General features: G+C 33.7%; 2 protein-coding genes across 2 annotated transcripts; both read right to left on the bottom strand.

Annotated features, from left to right (window-relative positions):
- Positions 1-14,860: 14,860 nt before the first annotated feature.
- On the bottom strand, positions 14,861-15,908 carry LOC139883541 (uncharacterized). Its single transcript, XM_071867706.1, has 5 exons — positions 15,789-15,908; positions 15,633-15,708; positions 15,276-15,505; positions 15,109-15,181; positions 14,861-15,015 (listed from the first exon to the last, which is right to left on the bottom strand). Exons 1-5 carry the CDS (start codon positions 15,906-15,908, stop codon positions 14,861-14,863), a joined length of 654 nt encoding a protein of 217 aa, XP_071723807.1.
- Positions 15,909-16,748: 840 nt separating this feature from the next.
- On the bottom strand, positions 16,749-19,017 carry LOC139883540 (adenine DNA glycosylase-like). The gene is made up of 7 exons (XM_071867705.1): positions 18,715-19,017; positions 18,500-18,559; positions 18,236-18,355; positions 18,060-18,157; positions 17,144-17,685; positions 16,943-17,049; positions 16,749-16,835 (listed from the first exon to the last, which is right to left on the bottom strand). The coding sequence occupies exons 1-7, from the start codon at positions 19,015-19,017 to the stop codon at positions 16,749-16,751; spliced, it is 1,317 nt and encodes a 438-aa protein (XP_071723806.1).
- Positions 19,018-24,204: the final 5,187 nt, after the last annotated feature.

Raw genomic sequence — 24,204 nt, 5'->3', positions numbered from 1 at the left:
TTCTCAAATTTTAAATTTGTGCAGCAACAGGTTGGCACTGAAGGAGGGGGGAAGACTGGTATTGAAGAAAAAACATGTCAATATCGTTTTAATATCTTTCAAGCGGTAAAAACTTTCAAAATATATTTTATCATTTGAGTATTTGTTTGATCTTAAATTGAATCTTTCAATATCGTTCTCTTCTTTGCAGATTGGATTGTTTCCCGAGAGATTCTGCTGAAATCCGTCTGGTAGGTGAGTAAATTTGCTCGAACTTCTCCCTTTCTTAACTTGAGAATTTATGATGGATATTATTTATTAGGTCCATGTCCTTAGGATACATGTACTGTATCAGTAATCTACAACGCCTTTTTTGATCGACTTCGAAATGTTCGAGTTGTGCTGCATAGTGTATATTTTGCCATTTCTATGAGTTTTAAGTATTTGTCATGCTCCAAATGTGAGATGGGGCCTGAAATTCGTAACTCTGTTTTAGTGCTTTTGTTTCTCCGTTCCATCTGCCATGGTTCATTTATGGTCAATTTCCTATGTTAAGAATTTGAGCTTTAAGAAAATGTACATTAAATTCATATGAGCATGAATGTATTTAAATGAAGGAATATCCATTTTACTGGTAAAATTTGGGATGTTTCCAATTCGAAAACTGTTTGAGAACTTACATGGGTCACTCTGAAGGAGTTAAAGGCCTCTACTTTTCTAATGATGGTTCTAAGTTTTCACCAGTATAATGATGGGCCACGCTAATGATGATTCTCTTAGCTTTCAATTTTAAATAATGATGTATATGCTCAATTTAATTGATTAATCCACGCTAAAGTTTCATCCAAGCTATCTTACAGGCGTGTGTTCCTTCTTCATGTGGTTTTTTATCCTCTATTCATACTTATAATGTCTTGATTTGAATGTCCAGATTCAATCGGATTTATCGTTGCGTCTACTGACTAGAAAGCTAGCAAGGCTACGGCGTCTAGCTCGCTTAATCTCCCGTAGAGGGGATAAAAATGACCGCCTAACTTCATTGCAAATGATGATGCATGATCTAGGTTCACTTTCTAACTCTATTTATTATTATATATAATTGTATAGTCTTTTAATGAGACTCAGCTATGACTTTGTGTTTCATACCATTTGCTTCTTGTGCTCCTTTTCCGCCTACTTTGTAATTGAACTTTGTTCCATTTAAAATGGTCCTTTTTTTTGTGCTAGTGCTTTTGCTGGAGGAATGTTCGTGTCCTGTATCTGAATTAAAAACGTAGAGAATAACCAATTGTTGGCCTTTTTTTATTTGGTAATAGGCTTCCTGAAGATCCTATCTATGTAATTTTGAAGTATTATTTTTACTGGGATGTGTTCTAATGCTTAGATGGGTTGTTTGTAGGAACTAATTCCTCCAGCTGTTAATCAAGGAATCTTGAAAATGCTTGCTCTGAAGTGGGAGTTTACTTCATCCAGGTAACTTTGAAATCATTGTCTCAACTAAAATTTGATAAATTTATGGGATAAGTTAAGCTTCCAGTTGCAATGTTCACATCCATATATTATGAGTTTGCTTATTTATTTAGGGTTTAGGGTTTAGCATGTTTTTCTCTTCATGTGACATATCATTTGCTCTTTGTGTTCCTTTTCTTCCAATTTCGCAATTGCACTTTGATCAATTTGAAAGAATATACATTTTTAGTACTACTCCCTGGTGGCATGTCCGTGTCCTATATTTGAATTAAAACATAGAGAACAACCAATTGTTGGCCTTTTAGTACCACTCATTACTTTGTGGTTATGTATCAATTTTTATTTATATTGTGAAAATCATTCCAGAACTCACTTTTTTAAATCACTCTAATTTATTCATTTTCGTAGGTCTTCGAAGGAAAAAAATAATGTGCTGACCGAAAGGCTAATATGGAGGATCTAATAGCCGAGGCTTCGTTTTTAAACACGATGGCGTCTGAAACAATGGTATATTTGGCAATTCTGCTAATAGTGACTTCAAAGTTTTGTCTGTACCAAAGTCGTTATAATAATTAGACTATATAACATAATAACATAATCATGTTCATATTATTACCCTTGCAATTTTCACATAGTAGCTTATCCATGTTATTACTTTGGCAGTCTGCAATGTTGTGACTTAGTCAAGATCTAGATCTTAAGTATATAAGAAGAATGATGTTTTTCTTCATAATGTCTCTTATTAGATTTGGTTTTTCACATGCACTTGCTGCAATTTATTCTATTTGGTTGTTTATCGTCTCATTCGTTCATTCATTTCACCATGTTTCGGCAGATAGATTAAAAGGAATCAGTCTCTCTCACTACTGTTAGAATAGTAATATGAGCACATTTGTTTGTTCTGCAGATTGTTTTGATCAAAGTTTTGCGACTGAAATAATGCCATTTTCTAACATTTCTCATATTTATGTCATCTTAATGATTATAAATATTGCACCCTTCCCGATTAGTATAAGCTTGACCTGGGTTCAATTGATTATTGTAGGGTCGTTAGATTCTTCAATCGAGAAATTAAGCAAACATATATCTGATGGAAGCTATCCTTTTAAAAAGTTAAATCTCATCTTCAATTATGTTAGATTTTGCGAATTAGTTATCGATGTCAGGGTTTCTTTTATATTTAATTTCATAGCAGAGAGGCAATAGCGTAGCAACAGACTCTCGAGGTTGAACATTTAGAGGCGTATGGATGTAGAAAATGGGATGCTCATATCTAGGAAGGAAACACCGTCGAGCACTTTCCAGTGTATTTGCTGTATTGAATGATGTTTTTGGACATGGAATTTGTAAGGAGGGTTGAAATTAAAACAAGAAATGGAGTGGCAAACCGACCACCATTCTTAACTATATTACTACAAGTGTTATTAGATTGAATTCTAATTTTAGTTTTGTGTTAATATCCTTGGAGTTCTATGTAATGTAGGTATTTTGGCTTGAATTAAATAGATAGAATAGGTAGTTCGATTAATTTTCTGTGGTTGTATTCAATATAATGGATGCATATTTATACAAACTAGGAAAGTCCGTATTTTTAAAAATAAATAATTTAAATATATATTATAAAAAATTATATAATAATTATTTGAATTAAACATTAAATTTATGTCAAATATTATATATAAAAAAATTATTTTGAATTTATATTAATTATAATTATTTTGATTTTATTTCAAAAATCTCTCTATTATCTATAAGATTACAGACTTATGTTCCAAGTCGTAGACTTCTATACAATAATTAACTCCTCTACTGATTTTTTTTATGAGAAATGCCTCTATTGATAATGACAATTGTAACAATATTTCAAAAGTGTTGGAGATGTATGTAATCGACAATTCAATTTATCATTAAAAAATCGACAATTAAGCTCAAGCAAATGAGATAAGGAGCTGTGGTATTATCAGATGAGAAAATGAGACATTTCCTTGAATACACTTGGCCCGTGCAACGCACGCTCTTTGGTCTAGTTTCTTTGATTTGGCATTATGTTGCCGCAGGTGTGATCAACTCTACACAATATTCCAATTAAAATTCAATTGTGGTTTTTCTTTCTACTTTCTTATTCGGATAAAAATCGTTACATGACGCGCACTTTTTTATTATTATTCTGATTAGAAAATCATTAACTTAGGTTTATATTATTGTGTTCTTTGTTCTTCAAACTCGTTTTGTATTTTTGATTACGGTTTGTTATGTAACTATTAAAAGGGTATTATTTGATAAAAAATTTTACATATTTTATGTGGAATGAACAAATTGAAGAAGGTTAAACTCCAGACATGGTACAAGAAACAAATTATATGTCTAAAAAATCGTTCGAAAGTAGAGAAGAACTTCTCAAAGAAATGAAAAAAAATTGTGTAGAAAGAGATTATGCTACTTCAGTTAAGAGCTCAAAATAAAATGAATATGTACAAATTGGTTGCGACAGAGGAGGTTCTTATAGAAACAGGAATAATGTTTCCGGAACTTCGAAAAAGGAAAAATTCAAGTCGTCTTATAAATTGTCCTTTTCAAGTTGTATGAAAGAAACAACATAATGGCACTTGGTTGCTACAGCTTAAAAATATGACGCACAATCATGAAGCATCTAGTGATATGTTGGAACATCCTTCTTGTCGCCGTTTGTCCGAAGAAGAAACGAAAAGGGTTGGAGAAATGACTAGTTCTGGAACTGCATCACGGCAATTAATTTCTTCACGAAGGAAAGAGAATCCAAGTTTGTTGGCGACAAATAAAACAATATACGATGCTAAGCAGAAAATAAAGAAGGACAATTTGGGAGATCGTAATAATATCCATGCATTATTTGAAGAACTTGGAAAAAGTGAGTTCATATATAATATTATGCACAACGAGGAAGATCGCATAACTCATCTTTTCATTGCTCATCCAACTTCTATTGTTCTCTTCGAAAAAAAATTCAAATGTTTTTATTATGGATTGTACATATAAGACCAATAAATATAACATGCCTCTACTAGACATAATTGGAGTATCATGCTCTAGCTCAAGCTTTTATTTTTTGTTTCACTTTCATGGCAAAAAAAAGAGAAGAAGATTATGTATGGGATTTAAAAATATCTAGGGAGGTGCTTGGTCCTGATTGTCAACTTTCAGTCATTGTTACTGATCTTGAGTTAGCATTGATGAATGCTATAGATATTTTTTTTCCAAAGGCTACTAACCTTCTTTGTGTGTGGCATATAGAGAAAAATATATTGACAAATTGCAAGCGCCATTTTGACTCAAATGAGGAATGGGATATTTTTTTATCTTCTTGGATAGGTATGGTAGATTCTTGATCTTCTGATGATTTTAATCGAAATTGGAAACTGCTCAAAGAAATTTATAAGGGGAAAGAAGAAATGATCAGCTATATTTGTAGGACATGGGTTCCATTTAAAGAGTACTTTGTGTATGCATGGACAACAAAACATCCTCACTTTGGAGATAGTGCTTCCTCAAGAGCGGAAGGAGCGCATGCCAAATTAAAGCAATATACAAGTTTCAACAGGTGATTTTCGTGAAGTGAAAGACAAAATATGCCTTGCAATAGCTCACGAATTTCAAGAGCTTAAAACTAAGCTCTCCGATCAAAGACTTCGAGTTCCGCACAATTGCAATATCATGTTATTTAAGGACATAGTTACGAAAGTCTCAATGTTTGCCATGAATGAAATATACATACAATATGAAATGAGCAGAGATAGGACAATGAACCTTGTATGTTCTGGTAACTTTTCATCGACGATGGGCATTCCTTATGCACATGAGATTATGAAATGGAAAGGGGGATTTCTTCCTATTTCTTGTATACACCCGCAATGGAGAATCGATACCAGGTAAGTGACATCTTTTTACAAGGGAATGACTGTAGATGAGAATTTTAGCGAGTTATTGTAACGACCCGGCTCCCCCTAGTGTTGTGGCCATTCTTACCGGGCACGAGCACCGGTGGCACGGCGTCGCCACAGAATCGACAAGACTGTCTCCACAGACCAACACACGCCTTTCCAGCGTGCTTTGTCCTCACTCGCACGCTCCTGGGAAATTTCGAGAAACTTCCAAGAGGTCACCCATCCTCGACTACTCCAAGTTGAGCACGCTTAACCGTGGAGTTTCTATCGATGGGCTACCGAAAAGAAGTTGCAACTTCTTGGTATGGATAGTTCAAATCATTTACTATAACACATCAATTCTCACGTAGCTTTTTACAATGCGGGCTGTCACAGTTATCTCATAAACTTCAAGATAGTTTCACAAAATGGCCCGTCGTTCAAAAGGAAATGGTTGTTGATGCAATCTCTAAACTTGTCGGTAATCCAATTCCGTTATTTTCAAAACCAACTATTGTCTCTCAAAAAGGTTCATGTTCAAAGAGAAGGAAGGGACAACGTCAACAAAAAGAAATCATTCGGGTTTGAATAGGTTGAAAAGAAAATGCAGACATTGTAGAAGTGTTGGCCATGACATCCGCTCATTTCCAAGCAAACCGAAATTCACGATCGAACCTTCTGGTGGTATTCTTAGCATGACTGACGATGAAAGATCATATATGAAATTTATTACTTTTTTATATAGATACATGTGTTATTTTCTTCCTTTCAAATTCCTTAGAGAAGCTGATATTAATTACTTTCAAAAAAGAAGAAACTGATATTAATTTAAAATGTTTAACTTGATTATGTATTTATAATTTTATGACAGGTAGATTAACTTTGGAGATCGAGTGAAAAGCTATCGAAAACTTGGAGATGAAGTGAAAAGCAGTTCATTTGGAGGTATAGTTAGTTTATAGAAAGTGATTTACAATTGCATCAGAAATTCAATTCGATTTCATCGTCTATTTTTCTAGTTTATGTCGAATAGTATGCTAATTTACAATTAAAAATTTTAATTTAATTTTGTGAAGAAAATTTGTTTTTATTTTTCTACGTATTTTGAGATTAATTGTTATGGTTTATGTCACACAATGATTTATGTCACATAGTAGGCTATACATGGATAATTTTTATTCTTTTAACTTTTTAGAATAATTTTGTTTATTATAAAAAGGTATAATAATGATTAAAAGATTTGAATCCTTGGATTTAGAAAAATCCACCTGGCAATAGTCACACGCCCAATAGAGAGAGGAGCTGTACTGAAATATGAATATGGATAAATTTAAATGATAAAAGAATGGCGTGCAAAATGGAATGTTATATCTAGAGAGACTTTTTTAATTTATCTCAAGTGTAATTTAATTGCAAATTTTATTATCAAATCAACATCCGATACATGGCGTTTTATTAATGAATAGTAATTTAATATATATATATATATATAAATTTTGAGTTTAATTAGGTTTAAGTTACAATTTTAAGTCAATGATATTTTTTTTTCTTTTTTAATTAGAAAATCAAAATACAATAAAAACATAATGATTCCTAATAAAATTCTACCAATTACTTTTTCTTAATATAATAGTTTTATTTCTAATCAATTTCTTATCCATTATTCTAAAAAATCCTAATAAAATTATAATACATTATATTTTTTCTTTTTTTTATTAAAAAAATTTTCTATTAAAAATTTATTTTCTATTCCTAAAAGCATCTTTTTTTTTCCCATTCAAGCGGACTTATTGTTACAAAAATTATTCCTAACCAAACAATATAATATATTATTTTTTCTAAATTTTTTATTAAACTATATTTTTTATTTAGAACTTTAAGTTTAATTAGGTTTCAAATTAAAATTTTAAGTCTATAATTTTTTCTATTCTAATTAGGAAATCAAAACACAATAAAAATATATTCCTCATAAAATTATAATTCATTATATTTTTTTTCTAATTTTCTTATTTAAAAATTTTCCTTAATTAAAATCCATTATATTCTTTTTTCTCATTCCTAATTAAAATGGGTACATCTTCTTTTTTTCCTATTCAAACGGACATATTGCTAAAAAAATTATTCCTAATCAAATTAAAATATATATTATTTTTTTTCAAATTTTTTTATTAAACTATTATTTTTAATAAAAATCTGCTATACTTTTTCCTATTATTAATTAAAACGGACATATCTTATGTTTCAAAATAAAATAAAATTTGATATAAATTTAACAGCATTCTACATGGGCTCTAAATAAAGTGTCAACTCCGATCTGCTAATGCATATTCCAATACAAGTCAATTATATATCATAATTTTTTTTTTCATATTTAAGATGCAAGTGAGAGTCTGTAATCGTACTAGAGCAACATCATTAATGTTATTTGATCGGATGGTGAAATTGTTGATCGGCAAATCTGCAACGGACCTTATAATCCATCAAACAAGGTTGAAAATAAATTGAACTTATGTTTATATTTCTATTTAAACGTGTTTGTAAACCACCTTATCTATTTTCTGATCATCATTAGGAAAAATCAAATAAAAATCTCTTAGCTGAATTTGAGGAAATTGCTGACAAGGAGTGTTATTCAAATTTGGAATTACCGAGGAGGATCTATTTTTGGATTGTGATGTAACTTATATCATTAAGCGAGTGACATCAGACGAGGGTCTCATTAAACAATTCAAGGATAAACACTTCACTCGAGTAAACTTTTTCACATTTACCTTACACATATATATATAAAATTATAGTTGGGGCTCCCTTATTTATCACCCGTATTTTTAACATAAAAGCTTTAATTTTTTTTTCCTTCTAGGCTTCTGAGAAAGAAGAAGAAGACGTCGATACGGATTTGGAGGTATAAACACTATCAATTGATTCTTTAGTTATAAGGCGCTTTTTCATTCCTAAAATATACACATATATAATGAACTTAATTTTTTAAAATTGGTATGGTAGGATACCAATCGAGAAGATAGTGACATGACTCCGATAACTGACAAATCCAACAAAAGAAAAAGAGCCATGTATATTTCATCTGATGACGAGGATGATACGGGGAAAACCAAACAAAGTCCGTCGTTAGAGTTAAAGTTGAGAAAGAAGATTAGCATCGATGAACCAAGCAAACAGTTCTAGATTTCGTTAGGAATTTTTTTTCTTCTAATTAATCTTAATGATCATCTGGATAGTTTTACTTAAACATTCGTTTTCGTATTTATATTTCGATGATTATCGAACTTCTAAAATATAAATTATGGTATGCTGATTACATATAACATCCGTTTAAATAATTTCTGAAGGAAAATGCTCTCCCATCCACCGGACGGACCCCCTGACTAGTTAATGTTAATTTTGACGCACAAATCCCTAAAAATACTCTTGTTAGCTTTGAATTAAATTTAAAATTTAGAGTTGTCAGTTAATTTAAAAGGTTGGCTAAAGAACATTGTATATACGTACGATTCGGGATTCACTCACACAGTCACACGTACAGTGCTTTGTTAACTGAGTGTTTTTTGGGCCTTTACTCCATGTGATTTAGTGATATTTTAAACGGGCCCTAGATTATGGCCTTGTTTGCCCAGTATTTTTACCGGCCCTACAAGGGCGGATCCAGGATATTGACGGTAGACGTGGAAAAATAAAAATCCAGAAAGTAAATAAAAGGTCAAATTAAGGCATATGAGAAAACACACACACACTTTCTTAATTAGAAGAAGAGTTCGACCAGTGCTAGGGCTAGCCGTCGGTACTACCTTTTTACCGGTAGTTGGACTACCTTTTACCGACGGCCTTGGTAAGGTTGCACCCCTCATGCCGTCCCTTCTTTTCTCCTTAGTCTCTGTCATGGTTTTCAGAAGCTCGTCCGCTGCACCGATAAACACGAAGCAACGTTAGGAATCATGATGAAGGATGAAACAAACGAAAGACATGAAACAAGTAAAATACAAAGAAGCCGACAAAGTCGCGGCATATACTTTTAGGGTTCTTGGCTCTCATCCCCTCATCAAACAGCGGTTGAGGTCCGAAAAGGTCCAACCAAGTCCAACTGAACCTTTCGGCATATGCCACCCAAAACCTTTTCAGAGCCTCCCTCTTGCCATCATTAAGGGAAGCCTCAGGCACATAAACGTCGGTCACCCCACACCGCTATTTCCCAATTTAAGAGCTAGGCGTAATTGCATCGCCCCATAAGCATGGCAAACTTGGTCTTGTCGGAGTCAATGGGTCTCTTTCGAACTGGAGGGAGGAGAGGAGCAATGCCCTTACGTTTGGAAAAAGTTAACCCACTCAACATCTAGCTCCGGCTCCTCTACCTTGTTGGACGTCTTTGGCTCTAGTTCGCCCCTTTTTATCGACCCTCTTAGACGTTTCGACTTCGACCTTAGACGGTTTCGCTGTCTTTGGAAGACCCTTTGGGGGATCGACTCGGTAGAGCTGCTACTGGCTTTGGAATACCCTGTAGAAGGCTATGATGCCGACTCTACGACATTAGGCTTCAAACATATAAATCAAGCCTATTACCAGATCAACGAACATCGGGGAACCACGTTGTACGAGTTCATCAAATCCACAACAAACTTCGAGAATGGAAATGACTGCCACAATCCATGGCGGTCTCAAACACAGGCATGCCACCTGAATAATCCCAAACCAGCGATGGATCTAGCCGAAAAAGCTAGCCCGCGCGATATGTAATATATTTCTATTATAATGTCAAATTTAAGGGAGGATAAGAATTTATATATCATAATTATAATATATAAATAAACGACTAAAGAAGTAAATGTAGTATCAGTTTAGCTATAGTATTATTATTTTTTGATAAATAAATTATATATTAGATATTGAAAATTTATGTTTTATGTCAAAAATATTTTAATGTCTAAAAAATTATTTTACCTATATTTAATATTTTAACAAGATAATTGTTAATAATAAATGTTATGGATTCGTAAAATTTTATTCTAATATTCTTAATTACATCTAAAGTGTATAACTTTATATAAATAATATGAATATATACATGAATCACACTTTTCATTTTTTTAGATCCACAGAATCTACAACTAAAAAATTTAATGTGAATGTTTCAGCCAACCCTCTTCCAATGTGAAGAGCTAGAAAATTGGAAAAAATAGAAAAAAAAAAAATCATATTTCATTTAACTTTGGAATCTTGAGTATCTAAATTTATTGATTAAATATGAAATGGACTTTAAATAAGTTTAAATTCAGCCAAATTTTCAATACTCCTTATAGAATATTAGAATTATTAGTAACTTCTCCTTCCATATTATCTAGATTCATTTAAAAGTGGATGTATTTAAAAAGTCAAAACGAATTCTATTTAGAAATGGAGGTATAATATTTTTTTATTTAGTATATGTTGTAATAAATAATTTTTATAATTTATGATGAAATATTATATTTTTAAATTTAGCATAAAATTTATATGAACTTTACATTATTATGTTAGTATTCATACTACTTTTAAATACTAATCCATGTTTCTAGCATAAAATGTATATTTACTATATCATAATCCAATTGTTGCTCTCCTAACTTTTATACATATCCATAATATATATAATTTAAATATATAGCGAGTATAATACTTTTCTACTTAATATTATAATTTCTTTGTCTATATATAATTTTTTTTTTTAAATCTAATCCTAACTGCTGCTTCTCCTATGCTACCTATAGATCCATCCCTGTCCCAAACCCACAGCCCAAGACATCCCATCCATTTTCGGCATGATAGGGTGACACTCATCGTTATCCTCACTGTCTTCTGAATAGAAATCCTCCTCGGGGTTCTCAAAATTAAATCTGACGCTTTCCTCCTAAGGCTCGACCTTTTCCTCCCAATCATTGTCCTCAACCGGCTCTTCACCCTCGACATTTCGGTACAACTCCTCGTCATACTGACTCGCGATGTCTTTGTCCATATCAGCAGCTTTCTTGATCCCTAGTGTCCCGACTTGAAGGGAGGTCAGACGAAGTAATTGTCCTCTCTGACTCGGAGCCAAGAAGCTCTCCTTCCGTCTCTCTCGCGATACGTGTTATATCATCATACGAGAGGGACAAAGCCCCTCAGCTTTAAAATTTGAAACTTTTAGTTTAATTATAACTTCAAGCAGCAATTGCCAATTTAGTACAATAAGATTATTGAACTATTATATTCAAGAAAAATGGTTGTTGAACTATTTTATTTGTTTTTCTTTAATTAATTATAAGTCTATTCTTATAATTCTTGGAAGTCCGCTTTAATGACGTGCTTATGATAGTGATTTCTTCATTGCAATATAAATAGGTCATGATAAATGATCGATGTATTATATTTTCATATGTCTAATCATAATGACAAATGATATTCATTTTATTGCCTTCCCTTTTACTACATTAAATAGAAAAGCACAAAATAGGACATCATTTGCCATTTCCTTGAGCTCTTCAACAACTCATCCCCAACTCGCGAAATTGCTTATCGAGCCGACAGACTCTGGAATCAATCTTCTTTCTAGAAGAGCATCTTATAATCGTCCATATTTATGATAGTTTATCATCAAAACTACATTTCAATATTTTCTTATTCAACATAAGATAGTTTGTACTTGGTTTTTAAAGCACAAGTAAAAAGACAATGTCTTAATAGTAAGTGATGAAAAAATATGGGGAAAACATTACATAAAAGCAAATGTTAGGGACGTTTTATGATTTATATATATATTTTTTCTCTTGGATTACATTACAAAATTTGGGCTGGCAGACAAAAAGGCGCGTGGTCGTGGACAGCCCGCACTGAGCGTAGAAGAAAAGGCAGGAGGAAGGAAGGAGGACGACTTTCATTTTGGTCGGAGAAGATGTTGGAAAATCCTACCCCAGTCGCACCTGATTCCGCCCCCGTCATCAAGCGCTACGCGCCACCAAATCAGCGGTAACTAACGACGTGCTCTTCTTCTGTATCATTTCATCAACCAAAAACCCTAACTTTAAGCGCAATTATAAAACACACCTCTCCCTCCTATTGCAGGAATCGTTCACTTAACCGCCGCAAATCCGGAGGTCTGCTCATTCATTTTTATTGGGTTTACAGCTAATTCTTATTCATTTTGATTTTTTGGTGGCAATAGTAAAATTTGACTTCTTTTTTTTTTTTTCTATTTACTTGTTAATTGGATTCCTCTTTAAGTTTCAAATGGATCAGCTTTGGAGCTATGCTTTATATAAGAAGTTGTGGCATAAATCAATAGTTTGAGTGTGAAACTGGATCCCTTTCAAAGTGTGTTTGTGTGAATGTCCTGCAGGATTCGATCGAGTAAGTGGTATTTATGCAAATGAGGGAGAGAAGAGTCAACCTGCTGCTCCAAGAAATTTGTCCGGGGATGCTGGGAGCAGTAGTTTCTCCAACGAGAATGCATGCCATACCTTGATTGGTTTAGAAGGGTGTTCTAGAAGTGATGCTGCACAGCTTTTGAATGATCGTATGCCCCTAAGTCACTAGTCCTTCTGGAAAAAAAACCATCTAAGGGTTTATTCATTCATCTAGAGTTTGGTGATTGATATTTTAAAAATGTCATAATGTTTTCGTCAAATTAAAACAGCTTCTTGAACACTGATTCGAGTCTAGTATGCATTATCTTTCAAGTCTGTTTGAGAATTTTCTATTGCGTCTCTTCTTCTGTTCAATGTTGCTTATTGTCTAGGAATACCGCTTTTACTTTATGCATGAATGTGCATCATCTGCTGCGCTGCGTAAATTAATTGTGTGATGAAATATGATGGATGCCAATGTGGTGTTTAACAGTGAAAGCTCTTTAAAGGATAAAGCTATTTTTTGGGTTAACTGTTTTGATGATTCTAACAACTGAAATGGCATTAAGTTATGCAATCAGTTATCTCAAGCCTTCTTTCGCTTCAAATACAGGTTGGTCAGCTACACTCCATCGGTACAATGAAATTTCAGCAGACTCATCAGGTAAGTGAAGGAATTTCTTTACCTTCGACTAATCTGTAGTTTAGTGTACTAACTTTCGGCCAATAATCAGACGAATGCGTCTTTTGTATGGCTTATGCTCATGTGATAACTTCATTTCTTGGTACACGAATTGCTTTCAGGGATATACAAATATAAACAAATATTGGACCGTGTTTAATAAGATTTTGATATAGCTACTGCGTCCACGAAGATATTACCCTGAACTTAATATATGCCAAAAAAAAGTTTATTTTCTTGTTGGTTCTTTATTCTATATCCTCATGCTCGTGGCATGTGCTGTACACTATTGTTGTAAGAAATTTAACTTTAAACTGATAATCGAATGGGTTTCATGAAATTCTTCTTTCGTCTCACCTGGGTGCTAATTATTATTGAGCTGGGATTAGTATGAATAACACATTTTGATGAATAACTTGTGACTAAACTGGAAATTGGGTGATGAATGAGTTTATGATGCACTTGAAGATTATAATTGATGATTACTCATCACAGCCGGTTACTTTTACTGCATCAATGAGTCTAGTCAATGCCTTCTTTTGTAAAGGGTTTTTACAGTGTGCAAATGGTTATGTTATTATCTCAACATATTGTTAGGTTTTTTGGTGCCCTGTTACATGATAAGAATCACATATAATTTAATCATTATGCTTCAAGTTTCAGAAAGACCAGTTATGTATAATGGGAGCAGTGCATCAGCATGGACACAATTCCGACTTCCTCATCAGGTAAACATATTATTATACACCTTGCTATATGTAAAGACTCCTTTCTCCTTGTCATCTTTTTTCCCTTTTTCTTTCTTTAGAATTCTCTCAATTATTGCTTCTGTTTCATTTCTTCATTTTTCAGATGATTCCTCCTCTAAACAGCCTTCCTTCACCTGGGATGGACTTCTTGGCTGAACTTCGACGTGCAATGCGTAGTGCGCCACCCAGTTCTGGCTACTAACATCAACATCCTTTTTTCTTTTTTTTTCGTGACTGATAAGTTATGACATCTGAATTGACTGGATAATAACCATTAATGTTTGTGATGAAGTTTGTGTGTGTGATGTACTTTCGGGGCTCTCATGCTCAGTTGTCAGTTTGTATTTCTAGTCTTTCAAGATTGTGCTACTTGATTGAATATTTATAATAAATTTTTGTGATGTTAATTAATCATGGATTTTGCATATTTCAATTCAACCTACCTATGCTGGTGAATTAGTGACATGATGTCTAAAGCAGAACAGCAGTTCACATAAAGAGTCATGTTGAATTTGAGTTTTTAAATTCTGTGCATTTATATATTCTCCATGGCTCCATCAATTCATTTTTATCTGTTTTGCGTTAGCAATATGCATTTCGTGAATGAAGATTTCTATATTGTCGCGGAAAAATAAAATAAAATTGTGCTGTATATTGGTCATCATCTTTACAGCATCATCTGGAATGATGAACAAGGAAACTTATAAATAGTTACTCTTTCCACACTGGAATGATTCCTTGAGCTGCAAGTCGTTTTTCGACCCAGAAAACTACATGTTTTCCCGTAATCTTCTTCTCGTCAACGAGAAATGGCTCCACTGTGCTTGATCCATTGCCATATGAAGACAATGAAAATCCTTTTGGACCTAACAATAGACAAAATTTATAAAATGAGTGGATTTGTCAGCATAGCATATGAAGAACATACATTGTCATTTCTATTCTTGTAAGATTCCAACCTGTTAATGATCCAGTAGGGAAGAATGCCCAAAACGCATAGGGAATACCCTTCTTGAGAAACGAACCGTCCAACTGATATTATTTCAATTAGACATTAAATAGATTATCAAAAAGAAGCATGATCAAGTCAGAAACAATCAGGGTATCCATGTTAAAAAATGTTTACCCTGTTATCTTTGAATGATAACTCGAGTTCCGAGATATCAGCTTGTGTTTCCAGGATAGCCTTCAGTGCAGGAATCACCTCGTCCTCCATCAGCTGAGGCAGCGACTTGGCGATGGCAGCCGCTTTTGCTGGAGGTTTCGGCTTCTGTTTAGCCGCAGCCGGTTTTTCAGCCTCCTTTGCTTCATCACCATCAAGTGCTTGCATTTTTTGGTCCTTGGATTCAGCAGTAACTGCTTGTTTTTATATCAGATTCCAGGAAAAGTTAGCATATCACCTCCATCCCAAAATACACGTCAGTTTCCTTACAAAGTGACGCATACTTTGGGAGGCATGGCGGCTTCGATCAGAAAAACTTACCAGCTGAAGTAGACGTTTCTTGCAGAGCAGAACATACTACACATGGATTAGAAGCTAGCCATCCACTAACATTTTTCTGCACTTAAAAGAGAATATTGATGATGAGAAACTCTTTGCATTTGCACATATACTAAGTGCTTTTATACTAATACGTACCAGCGAGAGCGTGGAGAAATTAGACAAAGAGGAAGCAACTCTGGTAGAATTATGATTTAGGTATGAAGATGATGAGGACGGGAAGCTCGAAATACCAATTCCAGCTCCTAGTACTGCCATTATCTTGTATATATATACTGTCTTGTTTTGTTAAATGCTACTCAATCACCAAACATGCATCTCTCGTCGATTCTTGTTGCGAATTTGCAGAAAGGAGAAGAGTTATCAGACTTGACAAGCTAGATGGACAAGAAGAAGAAGAAGGGAGACACTTTTGATCCACAAGAATTATAGAGGATTGTATGCCACTTGTTTCTTTGTATTTAGTTATTCAAAAATAGAGCCTGTGCTGTGCTGTGGTCCATTTAAATGCTATCAAAATTACAAAATCGTTCCTTTGTCTCTTCCTGAAAGAATTTTCTTATTTTTTTCCATATGTATTTTGAGACGGAAAGAGGATACACATTTCAAAGATATATATATATATATATATATATATATACATACACACACACATATGATCCTCCCTGTAATTACAACATGCCCAGATTGCTTTCACTCGATGCTGCAAACTCTATCGAGTGGCCAAAGAAAATATGCACAAGCACTAGATGCTGCAAACTCATAAGATAGTTATTTTATTTTTCAAAGACAAATATAAGTAATAAATTAACAATACTAATCTGGTAGAGCGAGCGACAAAATATTCAACCAACCTATAAGTTGACTCTAAGCCAAAGCGATTAAATTATTGAGCCACAAGCTTCAATTCAAATGCTAAAAAGCGAAGAGCTGAATCCTCCTCATACCTTTACTAAAAAACATTAGTTGTTGTTGACTGACTCTCAACTACAAAAGCGATACAATGCCTTTCTCCAATTAGCTGCTAAAACTAGAAGATGTATCGTTAAAGCTTCTTTACACAAAACGGCTCGGCTTCACTTCCATTGTTTAGGATCTCTACAATTCCTTCTTTCTTCTTTTTCTAGCAGGAAGGGAATCAACAGCCAGCCTACTCTGCTTAAACTTCTGAACCATTGTATATACCTGCATTAAGGATACATTACTAGACAACCTTTCCTTCATTTCTAATATATAGAATTTTTCATCAATTTGCATAATGTTAATTTTGGAATTATTGGATTATACGTTACCTTTTTCACTCCGGATGTCAATCCAGTGTTCGAAAGTGTCTCGCCATCAACACATTTCCAAGACAAAGTCTTGTCATCACACTTTCCAAACAAACCATTGCTTCCATCTTCATGCAAACAGATACGAATATTTAAAATGTGTCCATATTGCAAATTTTTGCCAGTTTCATACTACAAAGAGGGTCAGTTGAGGCTACCGACCTTTAAGATGTAATGTCAATATTTCCACGTAAATCTTGAGACGAATATGAGAGAATATATGGACAAATTCTCCGACATCTTCCCTCAATGATATTTTGTGAGTCTTTCTTGGATCAAGCTTAAATGTTTTCTTCAAAAACTGATCAATAGCTTTTCTTCTCACAGTTGAATCAGTTTCTCCATCCAACATTACACTGGGGAATTCCCACAGACCGGCAAGAAGACCATCATCTGGTCTCTTTACGAGAAGAAACATACTATCGGCCACTTTTCCAGCTGAAATACCTTTGCCTCCCAAAATCTCCAGAAAGCAAACTGCAGAAAATTCTTCTCTCTGTTTTGCCTTGACGACCTTGGTTGGATAAATTGTTACCGAAACTGAATTATCATTTTTTGCGATTGAATGTGCACGACATTGGTCTGATACTGGGCACGAAGAACAACTAGGACTCAATGGAGTGCATATGGTGGCACCAAGTTCCATTAAAGACTGGTTGAAATCTCCTGGTCGGACAGGATCGACTAATTGAGCAGCTAAACTCCTGATAAGGACATAATACATAATACAGTCGTCAAAAAAAACAATGGTGATTCTAGCTATTAATATAAAACTCTCAAGCCACGGAACAATAAAAAAGGCTTGATATGGCATGCAATGTATATTAGCCACTTCTGGGAATCATGTTTACACATCCTTAGGATTTGCAAAAACCTAAGTCAGATCAGAATTCAGATAATGATTAAATTGAGATATGATAATCGACCACCAAAATCTAGAGCAAGTGAAGTGGAGATGATACATCCTCATAGTTCTGTGCATATAGCTTTATTTTGTTTTACTGTCCCTGAAAGCACGACTGATTAACATTTTATCTTGGACAAAGCAATGAAAAAGATAAGTCTAGAATAAGTTTACCAAAAGTTCTTGATACTAACAGAGTCCTTTGGATTTGCAGAAATAGCCTTTAGTCTTGCAAGTACCCGTATGACATTTCCATCCACCACAGGAACCGCCTGCAACAAAGAAAAATTTTGTAAAGAGCCCCTCCTAAAGCCTAACTATCCAAAATACAAAGAATGCAAATTAGTCACCTCATTAAATGCTATTGAAGCAATTGCTCTTGCTGTATAATTCCCTATTCCTCTAACCTTCAGTAAGGCAGAGGTTGTGTCTGGAAACTCACTTCCTCCTTCAGCAATCATTTTTGCTCCCTAACATGAATGACAATTCTTAAATAAAGAATTCTATTCATCCGATATGAACACTATACTAAACTTAAAGCAAAAAGGGTGTTCCAGAATCAGACACAATGAGCATCAAAGATTTTGCTTCATGAAGAAATCATCACAACACACCTCTAGTAGAAATCTCGCACGCCGATAATAGCCTAAACCTGCCCACATCTCATTCACTTCCTGCACAAAGCTCAAACCCCTTCATCAAATTCCAACAAACTAACTAAATCATGTAGATACATCCAAAGTAATTAAAGGTAAAAATAAAATAAAAAAGCCAACTTTAAAATCATAAGGAAAATTTTTATATCAAAGGAAAGGCCATTTTTGCGAACCTCAAGAGAAGCTAGAGCCAGATGATGAAGGGTAGGCCATTTTTGCATCCAACGGTTGAAATAATTAATCACAGTTTGAACTCTAGTCTGCTGTAACATAACTTCTGACACCCAAACCTCATAAGCTCTTTTCTCTCTATCTTCTTCATTAGTGGCTTCTTCACTTGGTTTCCTCCATGGGAGGATACCAACACAACAACGAACTTGTAATTTGTGGGTCTCTTGTGTACTAAACATATCCTCAATATCTAGGGTAGGCACTGATTTTCGTTTGTTCATTTTGGGTTTTGAAATTTTCTCCATCGTATTTGAACAGAGATGAAAAGATGAGACGTTTTGTTTTGCGTATTTGAATTTTCGCTAATGAATTGACTGTGAGTGGACAAAATCAAAATCACATATTACACTTTTGGTCCCAAAATTTCTAACATTTGATCATCAAGGGTAACATATTCATTCAACATCAAGAGACTGACGAGAGACAACTAGGGTGGATTATCCTCCATATTAGACAATATCATTTGGAATTATTTATTTGTTTTTGATGTTATTTGGAACTTTTTTTTCAATTATAATTAAAGTTATTAGTTTATAATGAAAGGTGCATAATGTACATCAGCTAAAACATTTTTCTGAACCATTGATTAGTTTATAATCAGAGTGTAGGTCATTCTTTGATGTTGCTACAAAGTTTTATGGGTTCGAAAAGGCTAGAAGAGTACGTCTTTGATAAGATGTTGATGTGCCTGAAAGCTCACAACCAGCCTCTCTAGGTCTCATGACTCCAAAAGTGGAAAATGCCCTTGGAAATATGGTAGGGAAGATATTCAACACAAGAAATGCACGGAAGGGGGGTATCTTGGGGAAGTATCGTGTGTTCACGTGCGATAGTGATTGTCAATGAGCCTTCGAGGATGGGAGCAATGTTGCTTAATCATGAGAATACAAAATTTTGGACTAGCTTTCGATATGAGAGGTTATCGAATTTCTATTATACTTTTGGAACGCTGAATCATATCGACTTAGATTGTGATGCTGACAAGGAGGGTACGGAATTGATGGAGCATGGCTTCGTGCAAATTCAAATATTTTGGTGATGAGAAGAGAGTTTGGGGCGGAGCAGAGGAATATGGATGGTGAGCTAAAGAACAAGGAGGGGCCGAACGATCCAGGTGTTCTAGAAGTGGTTGGAAGAGAAAGAAGTCAAGGGTGAGGAGGAGACTGCTGGGCTTGAATCACAAGAAATTCTCGAGTAAGAAAATTCAAATTTAAATCCTAACTTAGGATTAGAAGGCATGGAAAAGGTAGATATTATTAGAGTATACGCAATGGTAATCCAATTTAAAAATTCAAATTGTGCCAAATCAATGATACATAGTGTAACACCCGTACTCTAAATTAGGATGTCGCGATTAGCCTTAATTATTATTTTATTAGTCGTAGTCATTATTATTTTTTTTCGCGTAATAATTTGACGAGAGAAATTAGAATCGATTTGAGATGAACGGATTAAATAGAGATTATACATTACTAAATTTCCGTTCTACACTAATATTACTATAAGAAAGTTGTTTACAATGTTTAAAATACAAAACTTTACAAGTAATTTTCAATACATAAAAAGCTATAAGAAACTATCCTTTTCTCTACACTTACACCATTTGCAATATCACAAATCTACCTACACAATACTCCCTCTCGGCAGCCCATTTTCTTCAGCTGAAATCTTCCAAGACAGCTGCAAACCTAGACAAAGCAGCCACCTTCTTGACATTCTGCACAAAACAAACAACACTAGTCAAAGCTAAATTTTCTACACATCAAGCTAGCCTACAATTTCTGAAATTTAACACACAAACAGCAAGCCTGACAGCCATACTCCTTAATTCAAACCGGCAGCAAAATCTCACATAGCATCCCCATTTTTACAAACTCAAATCAAGCCAAATTTTGCTAAAAAGTCAACAAGCCAGCTTATTATTTTCTACACCTTAACAGCAGTCCTATCTAGTCAAAAGCTATCCTCCTAACACAGTATAACCCCATTCGGATTCATATCACAATAAACACACCAAAACAGCATCACAGAATCAAATTCGGCCAAGAACAGAACAACTCAAAACCAAATTTTTCCAGAAAAATAAAACCTCATCATAGACGCGGTTCCTTCATCCTTCACTGATCACGATTATCGCCGTCGATAAGCCAGCAGCCGCCGGTAAGAAACTGAGTTCCGACCGAGTCAAAACCGAGTCACCACCGAGTCGATCGATTCCAGCAAATTCAAGCTCCAATTCAACGTCCTCAACCTGTCTCAAAGCCAACCAGTACCAAAAACAATCAAATTCGACCAAAACAGTAAGTGACCGAATCTTCAAAATTCAATTCGGCCAAATTATTAAGTTTTTGATTAGGATTTTTACGTAGAAATGATCAGAAGATGATTCAGTCTAACATATATGAAAATTAGACAAAACCCCCAAATTAGCCCGATGAACCCTAAATCTTAAAAATCGTGATTTGAAGAAAACGTGATGGAATTGAAAGAAATTAATCTTAGAATAGTGATCCTTACCTTATAACGCGTCGATCGGTACCTGTATTGGAGCCGGAGGCCGCCGGAGTCGGCATAACCGACGGCGAGCAGCGAGCGAGAGAGAGAGAGAGAGAGAGACGCGTCGTCGCGGAGAAGAAGAAGAGTTTTTATAACAGAACAGAAAATCGATTTTTATGTTAAAAGACTATTCTTTCCTTTCCATTTTAAGATATTTGCACAATTGTCAACGTGTTTTATTTGGTCAATTAAAAGTCAAAGAATATAATTGTCTTTTCGTAGTTATAAAATCGGTTCATTTCAGTTTATTTCGGTTCAATTCGGTTTGACTCAATCTGATCGAAACGGTTTGATTTTAATTATCCGCACCTGTGTTAAAATATCTTTATAGCCTTCATTGTTTTACAAAATTACAATATTACCATCGCATCAGTTTTAAGTCAAAAGCTGTATTTGTCATTTTACAAAACCCGAACTTATTTTATATTCCAAACCTAATGAAATCATTTTTACTTGTTCCAAACCTACCAAATTTTTACGATAGGTTGAAAATATTGTTTTAAATATAATATATAAAAAATTGGAATTTTATGATAACAAATTTAATTTATTTTGATTTTGGTTAAATTAGAGTTTAAAAGAAAATATTGTTTATTGTTTTAAAATTTATTTGAAATAATAAATCAGTCTAGAAAATATTGGAAAAATTATAATATATTATTTTAAATGATTAGTAATATTGTGTAAAATTTTCTAAATATTTTCATAGTATAAAAGTATTTAATTCAATAATTGAGAAAATTTATTTTATATAATTAAAGAAATATTTTAAAAGTAATTTAAAGATTATTCCGACGAGTGTGACGTGTACGGTTTGATTCGTAGTAAACACTAATACAAATTTGAGATCTAATCGAATTAAAATAGAACACCAAGACATTTTTTTTATCCTAAAATTAAAAAGTAATGATTTTTATATCGTCTAGTAGGTAACGAAACTACGGGAGACATTGGAGAAGTAGCTAATACCGATTAGCTAATTAATGGTCTTCATCACTGTGAGTAGACTTTTAATTATAGAAGGCGATTATATTTTATTATGTATCATGCATATTGTTTGTATATAATATATATATAATAGCTACCTAGGATTGATTGTATTATATATACGAATATATATATATATACGAACTGGGAAAATAAATTGGAATTGATATAAATTTATATATTATTTTGGAAAAAATATTATGAATTATATGATAAATAATCATATATATATAATGTGGGAGAAAATATTCGGAAAGAATTCTAAATAAATTAAGGGGGATAAATATCCATAAAAAATTATAAAAAATTACTATTACATGTAACCACATGTGGAAACTTGGACGGATATATATGCATAAATTGATTCGTGAGTTCGACAGGACTCACACTATGAATCTACGCTTGTTCTACGGAACACCTAGATTGGAGTTGTCATGACAGGGCGCTGGGCTATAGAGGTCTACGGGCTGTAGTTCAGAAACTCGACCAGAGCTTGGTTGGGGAGTAGAAAGGTAGCTGTCCCAGTGAAAGGACACTAGACTTTATCGATTTTATCGATAGAGGTTCGACGGTGGATAAAGTGGTTACCATATAATAGAAATATATAACTTATTTTATTGTCTGAATTGACTGCAAATATATATATATATTTGAAATACATTAAAAATTATTTGAGATTAAAATCATCAAAGATTTTGAATATGCATTACATGATAATATTTTCAAACATTATTATGGGTAGAATCTAGAAATATATATAAGGGAGGGAAAAACCCTCCTATAATTAACGGCCTACTCACGGGATTTTATATCTCATAAACGTTGAATAAAATTTTACAGGTGACGAGTAGTTGGGAAGTTCAGCATGAACTTGTAGAATAAGCTATCGTTCGAAGATCGAGGTAGATTACTCCACAGTCTCGAGCAGAGCATAGTATTGTCTTACTTAAATAACCCTTTTGGGCGGCACTTGTGCCGAAGTGTGTTTTAGACTTAACCTGGCTTTTATTTCAACAAACTTATTTGTAACTAAATATCTTACTTTATTTTATGAATAAAAACTCGAGTAATAATTTGTTTGCTAAATTGATAATTGTTAAGAACGTAACCCCCGACGCCCCTCGAGTGATCTCCCGTCCTTAGAGGGAAATCCTTGTAGGGAAATCGCGAGTGGGTGTCGCACATAGGTAGAAATATATAAAAAATATATATATAAATTTAGGATGAATTGGTCCAGTGTAAAATCCTAAATTATAAAGTTTCAACATTAAAAAAATATTATGAACAAAAGTTAAACAAAATAATTGATCGGTGTATGAATAGTGTGGTCCCACACTTAATGATAATGCGTAAAAAATTAGAAGTTGAGTTTAGGAGAGAGGAGTTTCTGTAAGAGGATGTGAGAGAGAAAATATTGGAATTTTATGCCATGTCATCCACTAAATGCCAAAACAAAAACTCAATTTCATGTTTGGATCTCTCAGCTGAGATACTCTTAATATGAGTAATGATAGGAGTAGTGATTTAATGTTGTGAATTCATTAAACGATGATATGTGGCATAAAAAATCTTGAATTCTTATTTTGTTTCATTAAAGTCAAAGTAAAAATAATTAAAATATGTGTCACCGTATTATGAGTCACTACATTAGTCACTATCTCAAATATTTAATACATTAATCACTATTAAGTCCAAATAGATTCCTAATGATTCATCGATGCAATAGGGCCTTGACAGTGTTGTGTCACATAAATTGGTGAAAGTGGGATGCAAACTAAAGAAAGCTTGATTGGGCTGTCAAAGAAAGAAATAAATAGGGAGGGAAGACTGATCTCAAAGTGTTAATCTCAACGGCAGCGAAGAAGAAGAAGATGAGGAGGCGGCGACGG

The sequence above is a fragment of the Rutidosis leptorrhynchoides genome, unplaced genomic scaffold, assembly GCF_046630445.1.
Source record: "Rutidosis leptorrhynchoides isolate AG116_Rl617_1_P2 unplaced genomic scaffold, CSIRO_AGI_Rlap_v1 contig414, whole genome shotgun sequence".
In the NCBI taxonomy this organism is placed as follows: domain Eukaryota; kingdom Viridiplantae; phylum Streptophyta; class Magnoliopsida; order Asterales; family Asteraceae; genus Rutidosis; species Rutidosis leptorrhynchoides.
This window is presented reverse-complemented; position numbering and strand designations above follow the sequence as displayed.